We start from the raw sequence: 15,907 nt of genomic DNA, 5'->3' as shown, positions 1-15,907 counted from the left end.
TATTATTTTCTTATATGGATTATGATGATGTAATGCTAACCCTCAGTGGTTTACCACCAACCTTTCCGTATGGACGGGTAGATGGAGTGCAGGATGCTTAGTTTGTTTGCTTGATGATGCCGAGGAGTGGAGTTCCTCTTTTTATGCAAGTGTCTAGATTAGAGCTCTGATCTAGGGTAGTTCTTGCATGTTGTTTTATTTGACTATGTATTTTGGAGTTGAGTTGGTACTTGTTATTTGAGATTTGGAGAATACATTTGTATTTTGTTGAGACCTGGAGATGTTTTATGATTATATGTATGTCCCGCTGCTATGTTATGTAAACATGATCTTTATGCATGTATGAATTGTGGTTTATTCGAAGACGTAGCATCTATTTCTAGAATATGTTTGTATATTCGCGCGTTTTACCGCTTATTAGAAGTAGGATGTTACAAGTTGGTATCAGAGCCGTGGTCGGTCTTGTCCAGACCAAAACCCGTTGAATTTCCTGTTGTATGCAACATGTACGGGAGTACTGTCGGTACTTGTTGTGTTGTTCCGTTCTTTAGGTGGGTTTGAGCGTAGTGGGGGAGTAGCAGGTTGCTTCAGGTTCGTTGGGTCTGGCAAGGGAAGGTATCTTTGGCTGCGGAGGCTCAGTTGGTTGTGGTTTGTGTTAAGGTTCCTGTAGATTGGAGTTGGATCTTGTGTGTCTTCTGTTGAAGCATATGGACGTGATTTTTGGTACGGATTGGATGTTGACTTTTGATGTTAACATTAATTGTTTGACCAAGAGTGTGACGTTTTCTAAACCGATAGCTGAAGAAGGCGGAAGGTTCTTAACCGCGGAGCAAGTGAAGAAGTCTTTGGATGGCGAAGCTTGTGTGTTCATGATGTTTGCTTCCTTGAAGGAAAGTAGTGAGAAAGGAGTTGGTGATTTGCCGGTAGTGCAAGAATTTCCAGAAGTTTTTTCGGACGACATTACCGAATTACCACCGGAGAGGGAAGTTGAGTTTGCAATTGTCTTGGTACCAGGAACGAGTCCTATTTCGATTGCGTTGTATCGGATGTCTGCATTAGAGTTAGGTGAGTTGAAGAGTCAGTTGGAAGAGTTGCTTGAGAAGCAGTTTATCAGGTCGAGTGTTTCTCCGTGGGGTGCTCCAGTGTTGCTAGTTAAGAAGAAGGATGGAAGCATGAGGTTGTGTGTGGATTATCGGCAGTTGAACAAGGCGACAATCAAGAATCGGTATCCGCTTCCGAGGATTGATGATTTGATGGATCAATTGGTTGGTGCAGAGGTGTTCAGCAAGATTGATTTAAGGTCAGGATATCATCAGATTAGAGTAAAGGCGGAAGATATATCCAAAACTGCGTTCAGAACGAGGTATGGACACTATGAGTATTCTGTGATGCCATTTGGAGTGTCTAATGTGCCAGGTGTTTTCATGGAGTATATGAATAGAATATTTCATCCTTTTCTGGACCGTTTTGTGGTGGTGTTTATAGATGATATTTTGGTGTATTCGAAGTCTGAAGAAGAGCATGTCGAGCATTTGAGGATTGTGTTGGAAGTCTTGAAAGAGAAGAAGTTGTTTGCTAAGTTGTCAAAGTGTGAATTCCGGTTGCGGGAAGTGAGTTTCCTTGGTCATGTGATTTCTAAAGGTGGTATTGTCGTAGATCCGTCGAAGGTTGATGCAGTGTTGCGGTGGGAATCACCTAAGTCTGTTTTTGAGGTTAGAAGCTTCCTTGGATTGGCAGGTTATTATCGGAGGTTCATTGAGGGATTCTCTAAGTTGGCGTTGCCATTGACGCAGTTGACTCGGAAAGGACAAGCTTATGTTTGGGATGCTAAGTGTGAAAAGAGTTTCCAAGAGTTGAAGAAGAGGTTGACGTCAGCTCCAGTGTTGATTTTGCCGAATCCGAAGGAATCGTTTGTTGTGTATTGTGATGCTTCTAAGATGGGTCTTGGTGGTGTGCTTATGCAGAATCGTCAGGTTGTGGCTTATGCTTCGAGGCAGTTGAAAGTGCATGAGAAGAATTATCCGACTCACGATTTGGAATTAGCGGCCGTTGTGTATGTGTTGAAGATTTGGAGGCATTATCTGTATGGTTCTAAGTTTGAGGTGTTCAGTGATCACAAGAGTTTGAAGTACTTGTTTGACCAGAAGGAGTTGAATATGAGGCAGAGGAGATGGTTGGAGTATCTTAAGGATTTTGACTTCCAGTTGAGCTATCATCCTGGAAAGGCAAATGTTGTTGTTGATGCTTTGAGTAGAAAGTCGCTGCATATGTCTGCTTTGATGGTGAAAGAGTTGGAGTTGATTGAGCAGTTTCGAGATTTGAATTTGGTTAGTGAGTTGACACCGGAGGGTGTGAGGTTGCGAATGTTGAAGCTGACAAGTAATATTCTGGAGGAGATCAAGAATGGTCAGAAGAAAGATTTGGAACTTGTAGATCGAGTGGTGTTGGTTAATCAAGGCAAAGGTGGAGACTTTAGATTGGATGAGAACGGTGTTTTGATGTTTCGTGATCGTGTTTGTGTGCCAAGTGTACTTGAGCTTAAGAAGCAGATTTTAGAAGAAGGTCACAGAAGTAGTTTGAGTATTCATCCAGGAGCGACTAAGATGTATCAAGATCTGAAGAGGTTGTTTTGGTGGCCTGGAATAAAGAAAGAGATCGCAGAGTTTGTGTATGCTTGTTTGGTTTGTCAGAAGTCTAAGATTGAACATCAGAAACCGTCGGGTTTGATGCAACCGTTGTTTGTGCCAGAGTGGAAGTGGGATAGTATATCAATGGACTTTGTGGGAGCGTTGCCGAAGACTGTTAAGGGTTTTGATTCTATTTGGGTGATTGTTGATCGGTTGATGAAGTCGGCACATTTTGTTCTTATTAAGACCGGTATGTCTGTGGCGAAGTTGGCTGAGATCTACATTGAGCAGATTGTTAGATTGCATGGTGTTCCTTCTAGTATTGTGTCGGATCGGGATCCGAGGTTTACTTCTAAGTTTTGGGAAAGTTTGCAAGATGCTTTGGGAACTAAGTTGAGATTGAGTTCTGCTTATCATCCCCAGACTGATGGTCAGACGGAGAGGACTATTCAGAGTTTGGAAGATCTGTTGAGAGCTTGTGTGTTGGAGCAAGGTGTCAGTTGGATTGAATGTTTACCGTTGATTGAGTTCACTTACAACAACAGTTTTCAATCTAGTATCGGGATGGCACCGTTTGAGGCTTTGTATGGTCGGAGGTGTAGAACTCTGTTGTGTTGGTATGAGTCAGGTGAAGGTGCTTTGTTAGGACCGGAAGTGGTGCAAGAAACTACGGAGAAGGTTAAGATGATTCAAGAGAAGATGAGAGCGTCTCAGAGTAGGCAGAAGAGTTATAATGATAAGAGGAGGAAAGACCTTGAGTTTCAGGTTGGCGATCATGTGTTTTTGAGAGTGAATCCTGTAACTGGTGTTGGACGTGCTTTGAAGTGTCGGAAGTTGACTCCTCGTTTTGTTGGACCGTTTGAGATTGTTGAGAAGGTTGGGGTTGTAGCATATCGGATTGCGTTACCGCCATCTTTGTCAAATCTTCATGATGTGTTTCATGTGTCCCAGTTGCGGAAGTATGTGTATGATGCGTCTCATGTGATTCAAGTGGATGATTTTGAAGTAAGAGATAATTTGACCGTTGAGACTTGGCCGGTTAGGATTGAGGATCGTGAAGTGAAACGTTTGCGTGGCAAGGAGGTCGTTTTGGTTAAAGTGATTTGGGTTGGACCGACTGGTGAGAGTGCCACTTGGGAATCGGAGAGTAGGATGAGGGTTGCGTATCCAGCGTTGTTTCCTTCAGGTAATTTTCGAGGGCGAAAATTCTTTTAGTGGGGGAGAGTTGTAACAGCCCGATTTTCGCTAGTTATATTTTATTATTTATTTATGTGTGTTATATGTGCTCATGTGTGATTATTTGCCTCTGTGTGTATTTTTAGTTGGGAATTGTAGGATTCGGTGTTAGAAGGGTATTTTAGTCATTTTGGACGTAGGGGCATTTTGGTCATTTTAAGAGTAGGGGTAATTTTGTAATTTTGTTGAGGATTGTTTTTAGTGCTTAGTGAGAGTTGTTATTTTACTAAGTTACTAGAGAGTGTAGTAATTATTTTATTTACCGGTAAGTGACCGTTAGTGATATATTTTACCGTTAAGTGAGTAGTAACATTTGGGGTTTGAATAGAAATGGGTTAGGCCCATTAAGGTTTGTGAGATAAGCCCAATTGGATAGAGCATATATAAACTCTAGTTGTTGGTGAAATTAGGTTTTACAAACATTTATCATTTCATTTCATTTGAGAGAAGAGATAGAGATAGAGAGAAGAAAGGGTTTGAAGAGATTGAAGAGGAAGGCTAGAGCTAGAAGAGGGATTCATCATCTAGGAGCTAAATTGAAGCTTGGGTTAGAGAATCTTGGTGCTAGAGGTAAGAGGGTTAGATTTCAACCATAATTCATAACTTTTCATTTCTACCCATTTTGTGAAATTGATGAATTAAATCTAATTGTTGTAAATTCGTGCATAATTGTTGTTGTTATGTTTGAGAACATGATTTATATGATAATTGTATGTTAGTATATGAATTAACATGTCCAAATGCATAGTTGTTGGTGCTTTGTGTCCTTGAGCAAGTTTGATGAGAATTGAAGTTGTGGTGTTGAATTGTGCATGAATTTGTGTTCATTAGTTATTTTTATTGATTTGGAACATGTTGTTGTTGAATTGGTGCTTTGGGTACCAAGATTGATGAATTGATGAAGAGATTTTGATGTTGTTAATTATGCCATGAGTGTTCCATTTCATGAAGTTGTTGTTTTAAGAGTTTGATGAAAATGGGTTATTCATGGTGGGTTGTGATTCTTGATGAATTAAGGTGAAATGTTGGTGTTGTTGTGTTGGTATAAGTTTAATGAAATTCTATTTTTAGTTATAAGATTTGGTTGTTAAAAGTTTTGGGAAGAAACTTAGGTTTTTATGTGAAGAGCTAGTTAAGTGATTTTGGAATGAGAAATGATTTTTCAAGTTTTTTAAAGTGGTGGCTATAAGGGGTTTGATAATGGGTTAAGTTTTGGAAATGATGGGGAAGTATTGGAGTGGGATTATGTGACTTAAAAGCAATTGTTTGAGAAAATTTGTATTTGAAAGTTGATTTCTGCATAAACTGTTGCTGTCATAATCATGAAGCAATTTCGCGAATCATGAGGCGATTTTGACAGCAACATCAAATTTTTCTGCAAAGTCTGATGCTGTCAAAGTCATGAAGCGATCTTACGGATCATGAAGCGATTTTAACAGACCAGAAACTTTAAAAATGCATTTTTCTTTAACCAAATTGTTTCCAAACCTATTCCTAAGTGTAGGAACTTTATCCTAATCATCTAGGGGGCGTTTTTATGAAAGAAATAACTTTGTTTAAAGGGTTTAATGAGTTAACTTGTTTTGCCTTGAAAATTGAATTCTTTTGTAAAAACGATAAAGTGAGACGAACTTTGTGTTTTCATGAATTCATCGTATTTGGCCGATGAAATGCTTATGTAACCTCTACTGCACATATATGTGAATTGTGAGAATACATGGCATAGGCAATTGAGCTAGTTTGCTTGGTTTTGACTTAAATGTTCAATTACTTGTAATATTTTGACCTTGGGAGACGAACTTGATTAAAAATGATTTTGAGAGCCAATTGTTTATCAACCTTTTTTTGGAATAGCTTATTATGGTTATGAAATGCTGTATGAATGGTTGTGGAGTGATGAACATGATGTTTGTGATCATATGTTGTAGTTGTTCCTTATTTTGGATTGTAAAGAATTATGTGGAAATGTGGCAACTATATATTGATTTATGTGGAGATGATTGGTGATGTATATGTGTGTGACAACTATATGTTGCTTGTATTGTGAATGTTGTTGGTGACTGTATATATGTTATGTGGTGGTGAATTGTTGATGATTGCATATATACAAATATTGGTGATGTTGAGGTGAATTGTTTGTGTGAACATATGCATTGTAGTTGAGTCATATGTTCATGCATACATGACTGATGGTGGTGGATTTTATATCCAATTGAGGTGATTACGATGTTTTTGTTGCATCGAAGGTGACGACCTTGAGGTGTTTTGGTACCACATGCATCTAGATGAGTCTAGAGCCATTGCATAAACTGTTGGTGAATTGAATTGCATGGAGATGTGTTTGGTGATTGATTTGCTAATTGCAATTGTGGATTGCATTGTTAATTGTTAATTGTTGATTGACAAGGTGAAGTTGTGATATGTGTATGATACACTTGTTGATATGAACTTGGAATGATGGTAATGAATGATATGAATGTTGTGGATACTTGTGAGTATGTGTATAATTTAGCAAACATTATGCTTAAATATATCTTTCATTCCAATGTTCTTATTATTTTCTTATATGGATTATGATGATGTAATGCTAACCCTCAGTGGTTTACCACCTACCTTTCCGTATGGACGGGTAGATGGAGTGTAGGATGCTTAGTTTGTTTGCTTGATGATGCCGAGGAGTGGAGTTCCTCTTTTTATGCAAGTGTCTAGATTAGGGCTCTGATCTAGGGTAGTTTTTGCATGTTGTTTTATTTGACTATGTATTTTGGAGTTGAGTTGGTACTTGTTATTTGAGATTTGGAGAATACATTTGTATTTTGTTGAGACCTGGAGATGTTTTATGATTATATGTATGTTCTGCTGCTATGTTATGTAAACATGATTGTCATACCCCAATTTTTGACCTAAAGTCACACTGACACGTGTCACTTAACCCTGAATAGTCTCTAACATTTCAGTAAAAAATTCGGCAGAGAGGTATTTTAAAATACCTCATATTTAGTTCCGAATCGGGACCTCTTCTCATTGACATTTTTATTTTTATTTTTAGCCTTTATTTTCCATCTTTTGTTTTTTAATTAATTATTTTTAACTTTATTTTTTTTAATTTAGTTATTGTTTCTTTTGATTTCTTTTGTTATTTTCTTTTTCATTTATTAATTAGAGATAAAAATCAAAAAAATATGTACGTGATTATTTTTTTTTTATTTATTATTCTTTTATTTTTATTATTAAATGATTGAGTCCAAAAAGGGGTCCAAGTTCAAAACCAATATGTCACGCGTACAACCCTACAACAGCTCATGAACCAATCTGCAAGCAATTTTCCAGGAGCAGAATCACGCTCCTTTCATCCCAATCCAGAACACAAGCTGTCGAACAAAATCAAGCCTCAATCCAGTCCAGGTTCAAATACACACAGCTTATTCACATCGCATTGCCTAGTACACGCTTCAATCCTCATCTGCAACAACAGACATCTCATTTTCCCCTCCCCAAGTCGCGATTCTGCCGCAGATTTTCAGCGAAACGTAAGTGTAATGTCACCCTATAAATACAACCCGCAGAGCAACCAAAAGGGACAGAAAAAAATTGCAGGGAGGAGAACATCAGCAGAAACGCACAAGACGGCAAGGACACACGCGAACCTGCAGAGACACGCACAGACAAACAGACACGACACAACACAGACCCCGTCGCACACGAACTCACCTGCGTCGATTCCGACACCGACGGAGCCGAACCAGCAAAGCGATGAGTCAAACCGGCACGGACACAACGGCAACACTCAACCGAAACAAAGACACAACCAATTCGAAAATCAAGAAGGGTAAGCTTTGTGTTTGTTTTATCTCTTTAGATTTAGGTGTGTTGGTAGTGTTGTAGGAATTTTTGAGTGAAGAATAGGGTAGAGGAGAAGGGATTACATAGGTTAAGCAAAAAATTGAAAAAAGGAAGGTTTGGGATGTCCGACGTGGTGGCGCCGCCCCCCCTGGCCGGCCAACCACCGCGTCGGAATTATAGTGTCGCCGGAATCTGGAAAGGAATTAGAGGAGAAAGAACAGAGAGTTGAGAGAGAGGGAACCGAGAGAAGGAGAGTTATGAGAAGAGAGAGAATGAGTTGTGAGAAATGAGAGAAGATGGGTCTTACACCCTTTTTATATGCTACCCACCAACCCATATCCAACTGGGTCGACCCAGCCATCACCCTAACCCACTAGGCTTAGTAAACCGATCCAACAAGGCCCATTTTGCATATCCCTTTTATTTTCCTGCTTGCTGTTTAATACCCCCTGATTACTACATGCGCCTCTCCCTGCTTTACTTTTACATTATTTTTATTTCTATTTTCTTGCATTAATCTTGCTTATTATTTTATATTAGTTTCTGCATCATATTTCATTTATATTATCATCATCAGCATTTAGCTATTGTCTTTATTTTATGAATTTAGAATGTAATTAGGCCTTCATGTAATTTACTTATATTTTCTTTTTCGCACATAACTTAGAATGTAAAAAATAGGTTTAAATGTAATTTATTTATTTTCATCACAGACCGTAGAATGTATTAATAGGTTTTTTGTAATAGTTTAGGTGAATGGGTGCGTGCGTGTGTGTATGCCTTTATCTCTTGCCAGTTTAGGTTAACGGTCCTTGTGGTGGTTCAACGCCGCCATAAGGTCCCTACGCTTTTATTTCTTTATGCTCCGTTAGTTTAATTTCATTCCAATTATTTGAAAAACAACAAAAAAAAATGCATATAACAAAATCACAAAAAATATTTTTTTAAATAAACCTTGATCCTAAATCAAGTGACGTCTTCTTTATTTTATTTTCTTAATCAAATATCAATCAATTTTATTTTATTTTGAGTCCATTTTCTTTAATATAAAAAACACAAACAAATACTCATTTGCCACTTTGGCTTTTCTTTTATTTTAAAACCTTTTTCAAACTAATAAAAAATACACAACCAATCAAACGTCAGTTTTTTAACCCCGAACTACGAGGTTTTGATCCCTCACGGGTACGTAGGCAGAGGACACTCGTCCTTCCAAATCAATAAAATGTAGATAATTAGGTCCTCCTTTATTAATCATTTCAAATTCTTTTTTCTTCAAAAAATAAGCAAGTTATAGCACATTATTTAAATAAAACCAAGAGGTTCCCGTAGAGTACTACGGACATAAAGGGTGCTAACACCTTCCCTTTATAAAACCAACCCCCGGACCCCCAATTTAAATAAATTTTTTCAAAAGTCGTGAAATAATAAGCGAGTCAATAAGCTAATCCAATAGCCTTGATCTCCAAAAAATGACGCGACAGAAATGGCGACTCCACTGGGGACACCCTAAGAGGGTTGAGCCTAACTTGGTCTTATTTAACTATTGTGCTATAACTTGCTTAAAAAAACAAAAATAAAAGATGGAAATTCGTGTATATATTTGTTCTTCCTTCTTCTTTCTTCTTTCTTTACGAGAGTGGTGAGATAAGTCCTACACCCGGACTTGAGAGAAATTTAAGATAGGATGGTGGTATAATCATAGTGCCTTGCCAAGAGTGAATTTTGGTTTGTGACACATGTGATAACCCCACTCAACTGAGGGATCTTGGAAGTATACTATGTTGGCATGAGTATTCGTGTTGGCATGTTATTTTCAGGTGACTGTCGAAAGTTGAGGACCTTTAGTTACCTTTAACCCCTCTTGGCCTTTTAGGACGTGGTGCGGTGGCTAATCATGAGTAATCTTGGTTTAGTTGATACGCGATACCACACTCAGACGAGACTTTCTTACGAATATTATTGGAACGGAAGTATTTCCGTAACCTGATGGTGTTCGGAAGTGGTTGATAACTCTGGGAACTTGGTAGAACCCGTGATACAGGTACATTTGAAAACCATAGTCCTTACCAATGGCGTTTTTTCCCTTGACTCCATCATTATGGGCCTAACCTCACTGTGTTTTCACCGTTTGTGTAGCATATTCATGCATACATGCATTCATTCATAAAACCTTCTTTTTCATCATCAAAATATCGAAGGACTTATATGAACTTTTTTCTTTTGTAAACATCATAGATGGAAATTCCTACAAGAAACACTAGGAAGTATACTTTCCAGAAGCCAGATGTGGCTAAATTAAGGGAGCTAGGGAGGAAGGTAGCTAGCCAGGATGATTTTCGCGAACTTCATGGGAAACTGCTGGATATCCTCAAGGTAGATGTTACAAAAGGCGTCTTGGAGACTTTGGTTCAATTTTATGACCGTCATTGTCACTGTTTTACTTTCCCAGACTATCAGCTTGTCCCTACACTAGAAGAGTACTCTCATTTGACCGGTATAACCGTGCTTAACAAAGTACCTTTCAGCGGCCTTGAACCCAATCCTAAAGCCTCAACCATTGCTAAAGCCCTCCATCTTGAAGCCTCCATTGTAAGAGATAATCTTATTGTCCAAACCAAAGGGGGTCCCTCAGGTTTCTCCACCGATTTCCTCTACGATCAGGCTTCCATTTTTGAACAGTCTGGTGCCAACCATGCCTTTTACTCTATCTTAGCCCTACTTATCTATGGTCTTGTGCTTTTCCCGAACATTCCTAATTTTGTTGACATCCGTGCCATCCAAGTTTTTCTCACCAAAAACCCCGTCCCTACTCTTCTAGCAAACACCTACCATTCCATCCATGATCGAACTCTTGCAACTCGTGGAGCTATCCTTTGTTGTGCACCTTTACTCTACAAATGGTTTGTCTCTCATCTACCTCAACCCCGCTCTTTCATAGCCAACCTTGAAGGTACCCCCTGGTCTAAAAAAATCATGGCCTTGACAACAACTGATATAGTTTGGTACCATCCAACCTGGGATGACGGGACAGTCATTATCAGGTGTGGTGACTATCCCAATGTACCTCTCATTGGTATGGAGGGAGGAATTAGCTACAACCCAGTCCTTGCCCGACATCAATTGGGATACCCGATGAAGACCCAACCAAGTAACCTTGCTTTAACCAATGAGTTCTACTACAATGACAGCAATCACCTAGGTAAAAGGGAGGAATTTGTGCAAGCTTGGCGGAGTATTCACAGACTTAACAGGAACCAACTCGGAAAGAGGGACAATTTTCTGCATGGATCTTACATTCAGTGGGTCATTAGTAAAGCTATCCAGAATCAGATGCCATACACGGTACCGAGGCTCGTATCCGCAACAATTCCATCATCATCTTTACCCTTACCCTCTAAGACTATGGGGGAGCACCAAGAACGATTGGCTGATAAAGACCGAGAAATTGCCACTTGGAAAAGGAAATATGACGAGGCTATGCTCATGGTGGAAGATAAAAAGGAAGAAATAAGGAAGCAGGAAAGTGTGATTCTCAAACTAGGGCAACAATTGATCGAGAGAGATGATCTGCTCCAAGAGAAGGACAGGCTGCTTAAAAAGCATATCACTAAGAAGCAGTGCATGGATTCCATGGATTTGTTTGACGGTCCACACTCCGATTTCGAAGAGTAATCTACTATAGGGGCTCAAGAGTTTCCCATTTGTTTTGCCACTTTATGTTATTTTATAGCTTTTTGTGATGTACTTTGGAGTCTATCCCTTGGCTCAGTTTTGTTAAAAGGGAATTATCTTGCAGTACTTTAAATATTCAATGGAATTTTCAATTATGATGTTTACAAATTTGCTTTCATAAGTCCTTCGGTAAATAAAAAAATGTGTCTATTTTTGCATAACATCATGCATCATTTTGCATTCCATAGTTTCAAATCCAGAGTCTCACACAAGTTTTCTTTTCCAGAAAAAGGTCAGCCCGTTTCATAAGGTGGCCCCACGTATCATCTACAAGCCCACCCGCACTATCTACACTCGAGCAAGCGTTAAGAAGAAGATGGATTATCTCGAACAAGAAAATCGAGTGCTCCGCGAAGAGATGTCAACCATGCAAACTAAGATGGACGAGATGGCTGAAGTGATGAAGACAATGGCAGAAGCACAGGCTCGAGCTCAAGCACAAGCTGAAGCACAAGCTCAAGCACTCGTTCAAGCACAAGCTCAAGCACAAGCTCAAGCTCAAGCACTGGCTCAGGCTCAAGCACAAGCTCAAGCACAATCTCAGGCACAAGCACCACCGCCTCCTCCTCCAGTCAGAACTCAGGCCGAAACCTCCGCCTCTGCAGCTGCCTCTGCTACCCCTGGATGGACAATATGTGCAGATACTCCGATGCACTCTGCTCCGCAACGTTCTGCACCTCGGTTCTCGCCTTTCACTGCCGGCGAAATACTCCGTCCCATTGTGTGTGAAGCTTCAAGTTCTATGCCAGAAGGTCGTTCTTGGGGCGTGCCAGTTTGCCTCAGTGAAGTATTCCGCCCTATCATGACCGAAGTTCTGATGCCTACTCGTCAAAATGCAACTCATGTTCCTCCACCTCTGGTAGGAGCTCCTCCAGCCGCTATGACCTATTCGGCTCCGGTGATGCATACCATTCCACAAGAAGAAGAGCCCATCTACCATTCAGGGGATATGGAAGCCTATGATAGAATGAATGACTTGCAGCAAAAATATGATGAAATTCAGCGAGATGTGAAAGCCCTCCACAAGAAGAAAGTATTTGGGAAGACTGCTTATGATCTCTGTTTGGTGCCAAATGTTCAAATACCCCACAAGTTCAAAGTACCAGACTTCGAGAAGTATAAGGGAAAATCCTGTCCTGAGGAACATCTAACAATGTATGTGAGAAGAATGTCTGCCTATTCCAAGGATGATTCAGTCCTTATCTATTTCTTCCATGAAAGTTTGGCTAATCCTGCCTCAAAATGGTACATGAATCTAGATAAAACAAATATCCAAACTTTCCAAGATCTGTGTGATGCTTTTATGGAGCAATACAGTTACAATGTGGATATGGCCCCAGATCGAAGTGACCTACAAGCTATGACTCAGGGAGACAAAGAAACATTCAAAGAGTATGCCCAGCGGTGGAGGGATGCCGCTGCCCAAGTCAGCCCGCGCATAGAAGAGAAGGAGATGACCAAGCTCTTCTTAAAAACTCTCAATCAGTTTTATTATGTGAATATGGTCGGAGGTACTCCCAAGGACTTTGCTGAGATGGTTGCTACGGGTGTACGGCTGGAAGAAGGAGTCCGAGAAGGACGTTTAGTAAAAGAAGGGACATCTGCAAGTGGGACCAAGAAGTCTGGGAATCACCTCCCGAAAAAGAAAGAACAAGAGGTCGGTATGGTGGCCCATGGGAGGCCTCAACAAAATTATCCAGCCTATCAACACATTGCTGCCATCACACCTGCTACCAATACCATCCAACCACCAAATGGCCAACCTCAATTCTCACAATATCCACAACAACCTCAATTCCCACAATATCCCCCACAACAATATCCCCAACATCAACAATATCCTCAACAACAACAATACCTTCCACAATATCCCCAACATCAACAATATCCTCAACAACAACAATACCTTCCACAATATCCCCAACAACCATACCAACAATATCCCCAACAACCATACCAACAACAAAAGCCTCGGCCACAAAATACCAGATTAAAAATTGACCCAATTCCCGTGACATATGCAGAGTTACTCCCAGGGTTGCTCAGTAAGAATTTGGTTCAACTTAGAGCACCTCTTCCAGTGCCAGAGAAACCACCGGCATGGTATAAACCCCACCAGACTTGTGCTTTTCACCAAGGGTCCCCAGGTCATGATACTGAGAACTGTTATGCCTTGAAGAATGCAGTCCAGAAGCTGATCGATGACAAGAAGATAACCTTCACAGACTCAGCACCAAATGTTCGAACCAATCCGTTACCAAACCATGGTACCACAACTGTCAACATGATCGAAGATTGCCAGAAGACTCATCTCATCCTGAACGTCCAACACATCCGGACACCTTTGGTCCCTATACATACCAAGATGTGTCAAGCATCTCTCTTTGAACATGATCATGCCGCTTGTGAAATGTGTCTTCTAGATCCTCAGGGTTGTCAGAAAGTAAAAGATGATATTCAAGGACTTTTAGACCAAGGAGAACTTGTTGTTGAAAGAAAGTGTGATGATGTATGTGTGATAACTTCAGAGAAGCCTTTGGAGATATTCTACGACAGTCGAAAGTCAGTTGCTGCTCCTCTAGTGATCTGTTTGCCTGGTCCGATGCCTTATGCTTCTGAGAAAGCCATTCCTTATAAGTACAATGCCACTATGATAGAGGACGGTCGTGAAGTTCCAATACCACCTTTGCCGTCTGTAGGGAATGTCGCTGAAGTCAGTAGAGTGCTAAGAAATGGGCGTATTGTTCCTATGGTGCTCCCAAAGAAAGCTAGTGCTCCGGTAATCGAGGAGACCCAAGTTAAAGATCCCAGTACAGTTAAAGATATCGGTCAGTCTAGTGGGACCAATGCAAATTCTGAGATCGATGAGATTCTCAAGCTAATCAAGAAGAGTGAGTACAAGGTGGTTGATCAGCTGATGCAGACTCCATCAAAGATATCCATAATGTCGCTACTGCTGAATTCTGATGCTCACAAGGAGGCTTTGATGAAGGTCCTGGAACAAGCTTTTGTGGACCACGATGTGACTGTAGGTCAATTCGGAGGAATAGTGGGGAACATCACTGCATGCAACAACCTGAGTTTCAGTGATGAAGAGCTTCCGAAAGAAGGAAGGAATCATAATCTGGCTCTGCACATATCTGTGAATTGTAAGACCGACACTTTGTCAAATGTGCTGATAGACACCGGTTCGTCTCTAAATGTGATGGCCAAAACAACTTATGACCAGCTCTCTTACAAGGGTACACCTTTAAGACGAAGTGAGGTAATGGTAAAGGCTTTTGATGGTTCGAGGAAGGATGTCCATGGGGAGGTGGATCTGCCTATTACAGTTGGGCCGCAGATCTTCCAGATCACATTTCAAGTGATAGACATCTGGGCATCATACAGTTGCTTGCTAGGTCGCCCTTGGATTCATAAAGCTGGGGCAGTAACCTCTACATTGCACCAGAAGCTGAAGTTTGTGCATAATGGGAAGCTGATAACTGTGAATGGGGAGGAAGCCCTGTTAGTAAGCCATTTGTCGTCTTTCTCTTTTATCAAGGCCGACAGTGTTGAGGGGACGTCATTCCAGGGACTTGCCGTGGAAAAAGAGAATACCAAGAAGAGTGAAGCATCTATTTCCTCTCTAAAAGATGCTCAGAGCATAGTACAAGCTGGAGGATCTGCAAGCTGGGGGAAGTTGATAGAATTGCCAGAGAACAAGCGTCGAGAAGGTCTGGGTTTCTCTCCGTCAACTGGTTTGCCTTGGAATGTCGTCGTGCCAGCAAGAGATACTTTCCACAGTGCAGGCTTTATTAATGCCCTGTCAGAAGCCAATGATATCATAGAAGACAGCCCTGAGGGGATACCACAAAGTTTCGTGACTCACGGAGGGACTAGCCACAATTGGGTTGCTGTAGATGTTCCTTTTGTTGCTCACTTGTCCAAGTAATGCATTGTTTCGTTTTATGCTTTTTCAAAAAAAATCCTTTCGCCTCGCCCTAAGCGAAAGTGAATCTATCTAGGGCCATTTGCTTCAAAAAAATTATTGTCAATTAAATAAAAATGTCGTTTTGTTCCCGACTTTTGTTTTATTTTTCTTTTGTGCTTTTTCTGAAAAAATGGTAATACAAAAAACCAAAAAAAATATAATCACCTTCGAAAAGTCTGCATTTACTTATTTTCTAAAATCATCAATCATATGTGCAGATTAAACATCAATGAACCCTTTGAACAACATACCCCTATGATCTCTCCCAACTTTGAATCCCCTGTGTATGAAGCGGAAGAGGAAGAGAATGAAGAGATTCCCGATGAAATCTCTCGGTTACTTGAACGAGAAAGAAATGCCATTCAGCCTTATGGGGAAGTAATAGAGGTGATCAACTTGGGTACTGAAGAAGACAAGAAGGAGGTCAAGATTGGGGCATCACTTGAAGCAAGTGTCAAGAAGCGAGTAATAGAACTTCTCAGAGAATATGTTG

The 15,907-nt window shown here is 40.4% G+C and overlaps 2 protein-coding genes across 2 annotated transcripts; both read left to right on the top strand.

Annotated features, from left to right (window-relative positions):
• Positions 1-9,164: 9,164 nt before the first annotated feature.
• LOC146929296 (uncharacterized) lies at positions 9,165-11,549 on the top strand. The gene has a single exon (XM_085701255.1). It carries the CDS (start codon positions 9,945-9,947, stop codon positions 11,379-11,381), a length of 1,437 nt encoding a protein of 478 aa, XP_085557381.1. The 5' UTR covers positions 9,165-9,944; the 3' UTR covers positions 11,382-11,549.
• A 122-nt stretch (positions 11,550-11,671) lies between these two features.
• LOC146929295 (uncharacterized) lies at positions 11,672-15,564 on the top strand. Its single transcript, XM_085701254.1, has one exon. The coding sequence runs from the start codon at positions 11,758-11,760 to the stop codon at positions 15,373-15,375; it is 3,618 nt and encodes a 1,205-aa protein (XP_085557380.1). The 5' UTR covers positions 11,672-11,757; the 3' UTR covers positions 15,376-15,564.
• The last annotated feature ends 343 nt before the right edge of the window (positions 15,565-15,907 follow it).

This window comes from Medicago sativa, chromosome 4 (genome assembly GCF_051527215.1).
Source record: "Medicago sativa cultivar Bolivia chromosome 4, Bolivia_mono, whole genome shotgun sequence".
In the NCBI taxonomy this organism is placed as follows: Eukaryota; Viridiplantae; Streptophyta; class Magnoliopsida; order Fabales; family Fabaceae; genus Medicago; species Medicago sativa.
Note: the sequence above shows the minus strand (reverse complement) of the source record. Positions and strands in the feature narration are given on the sequence as shown.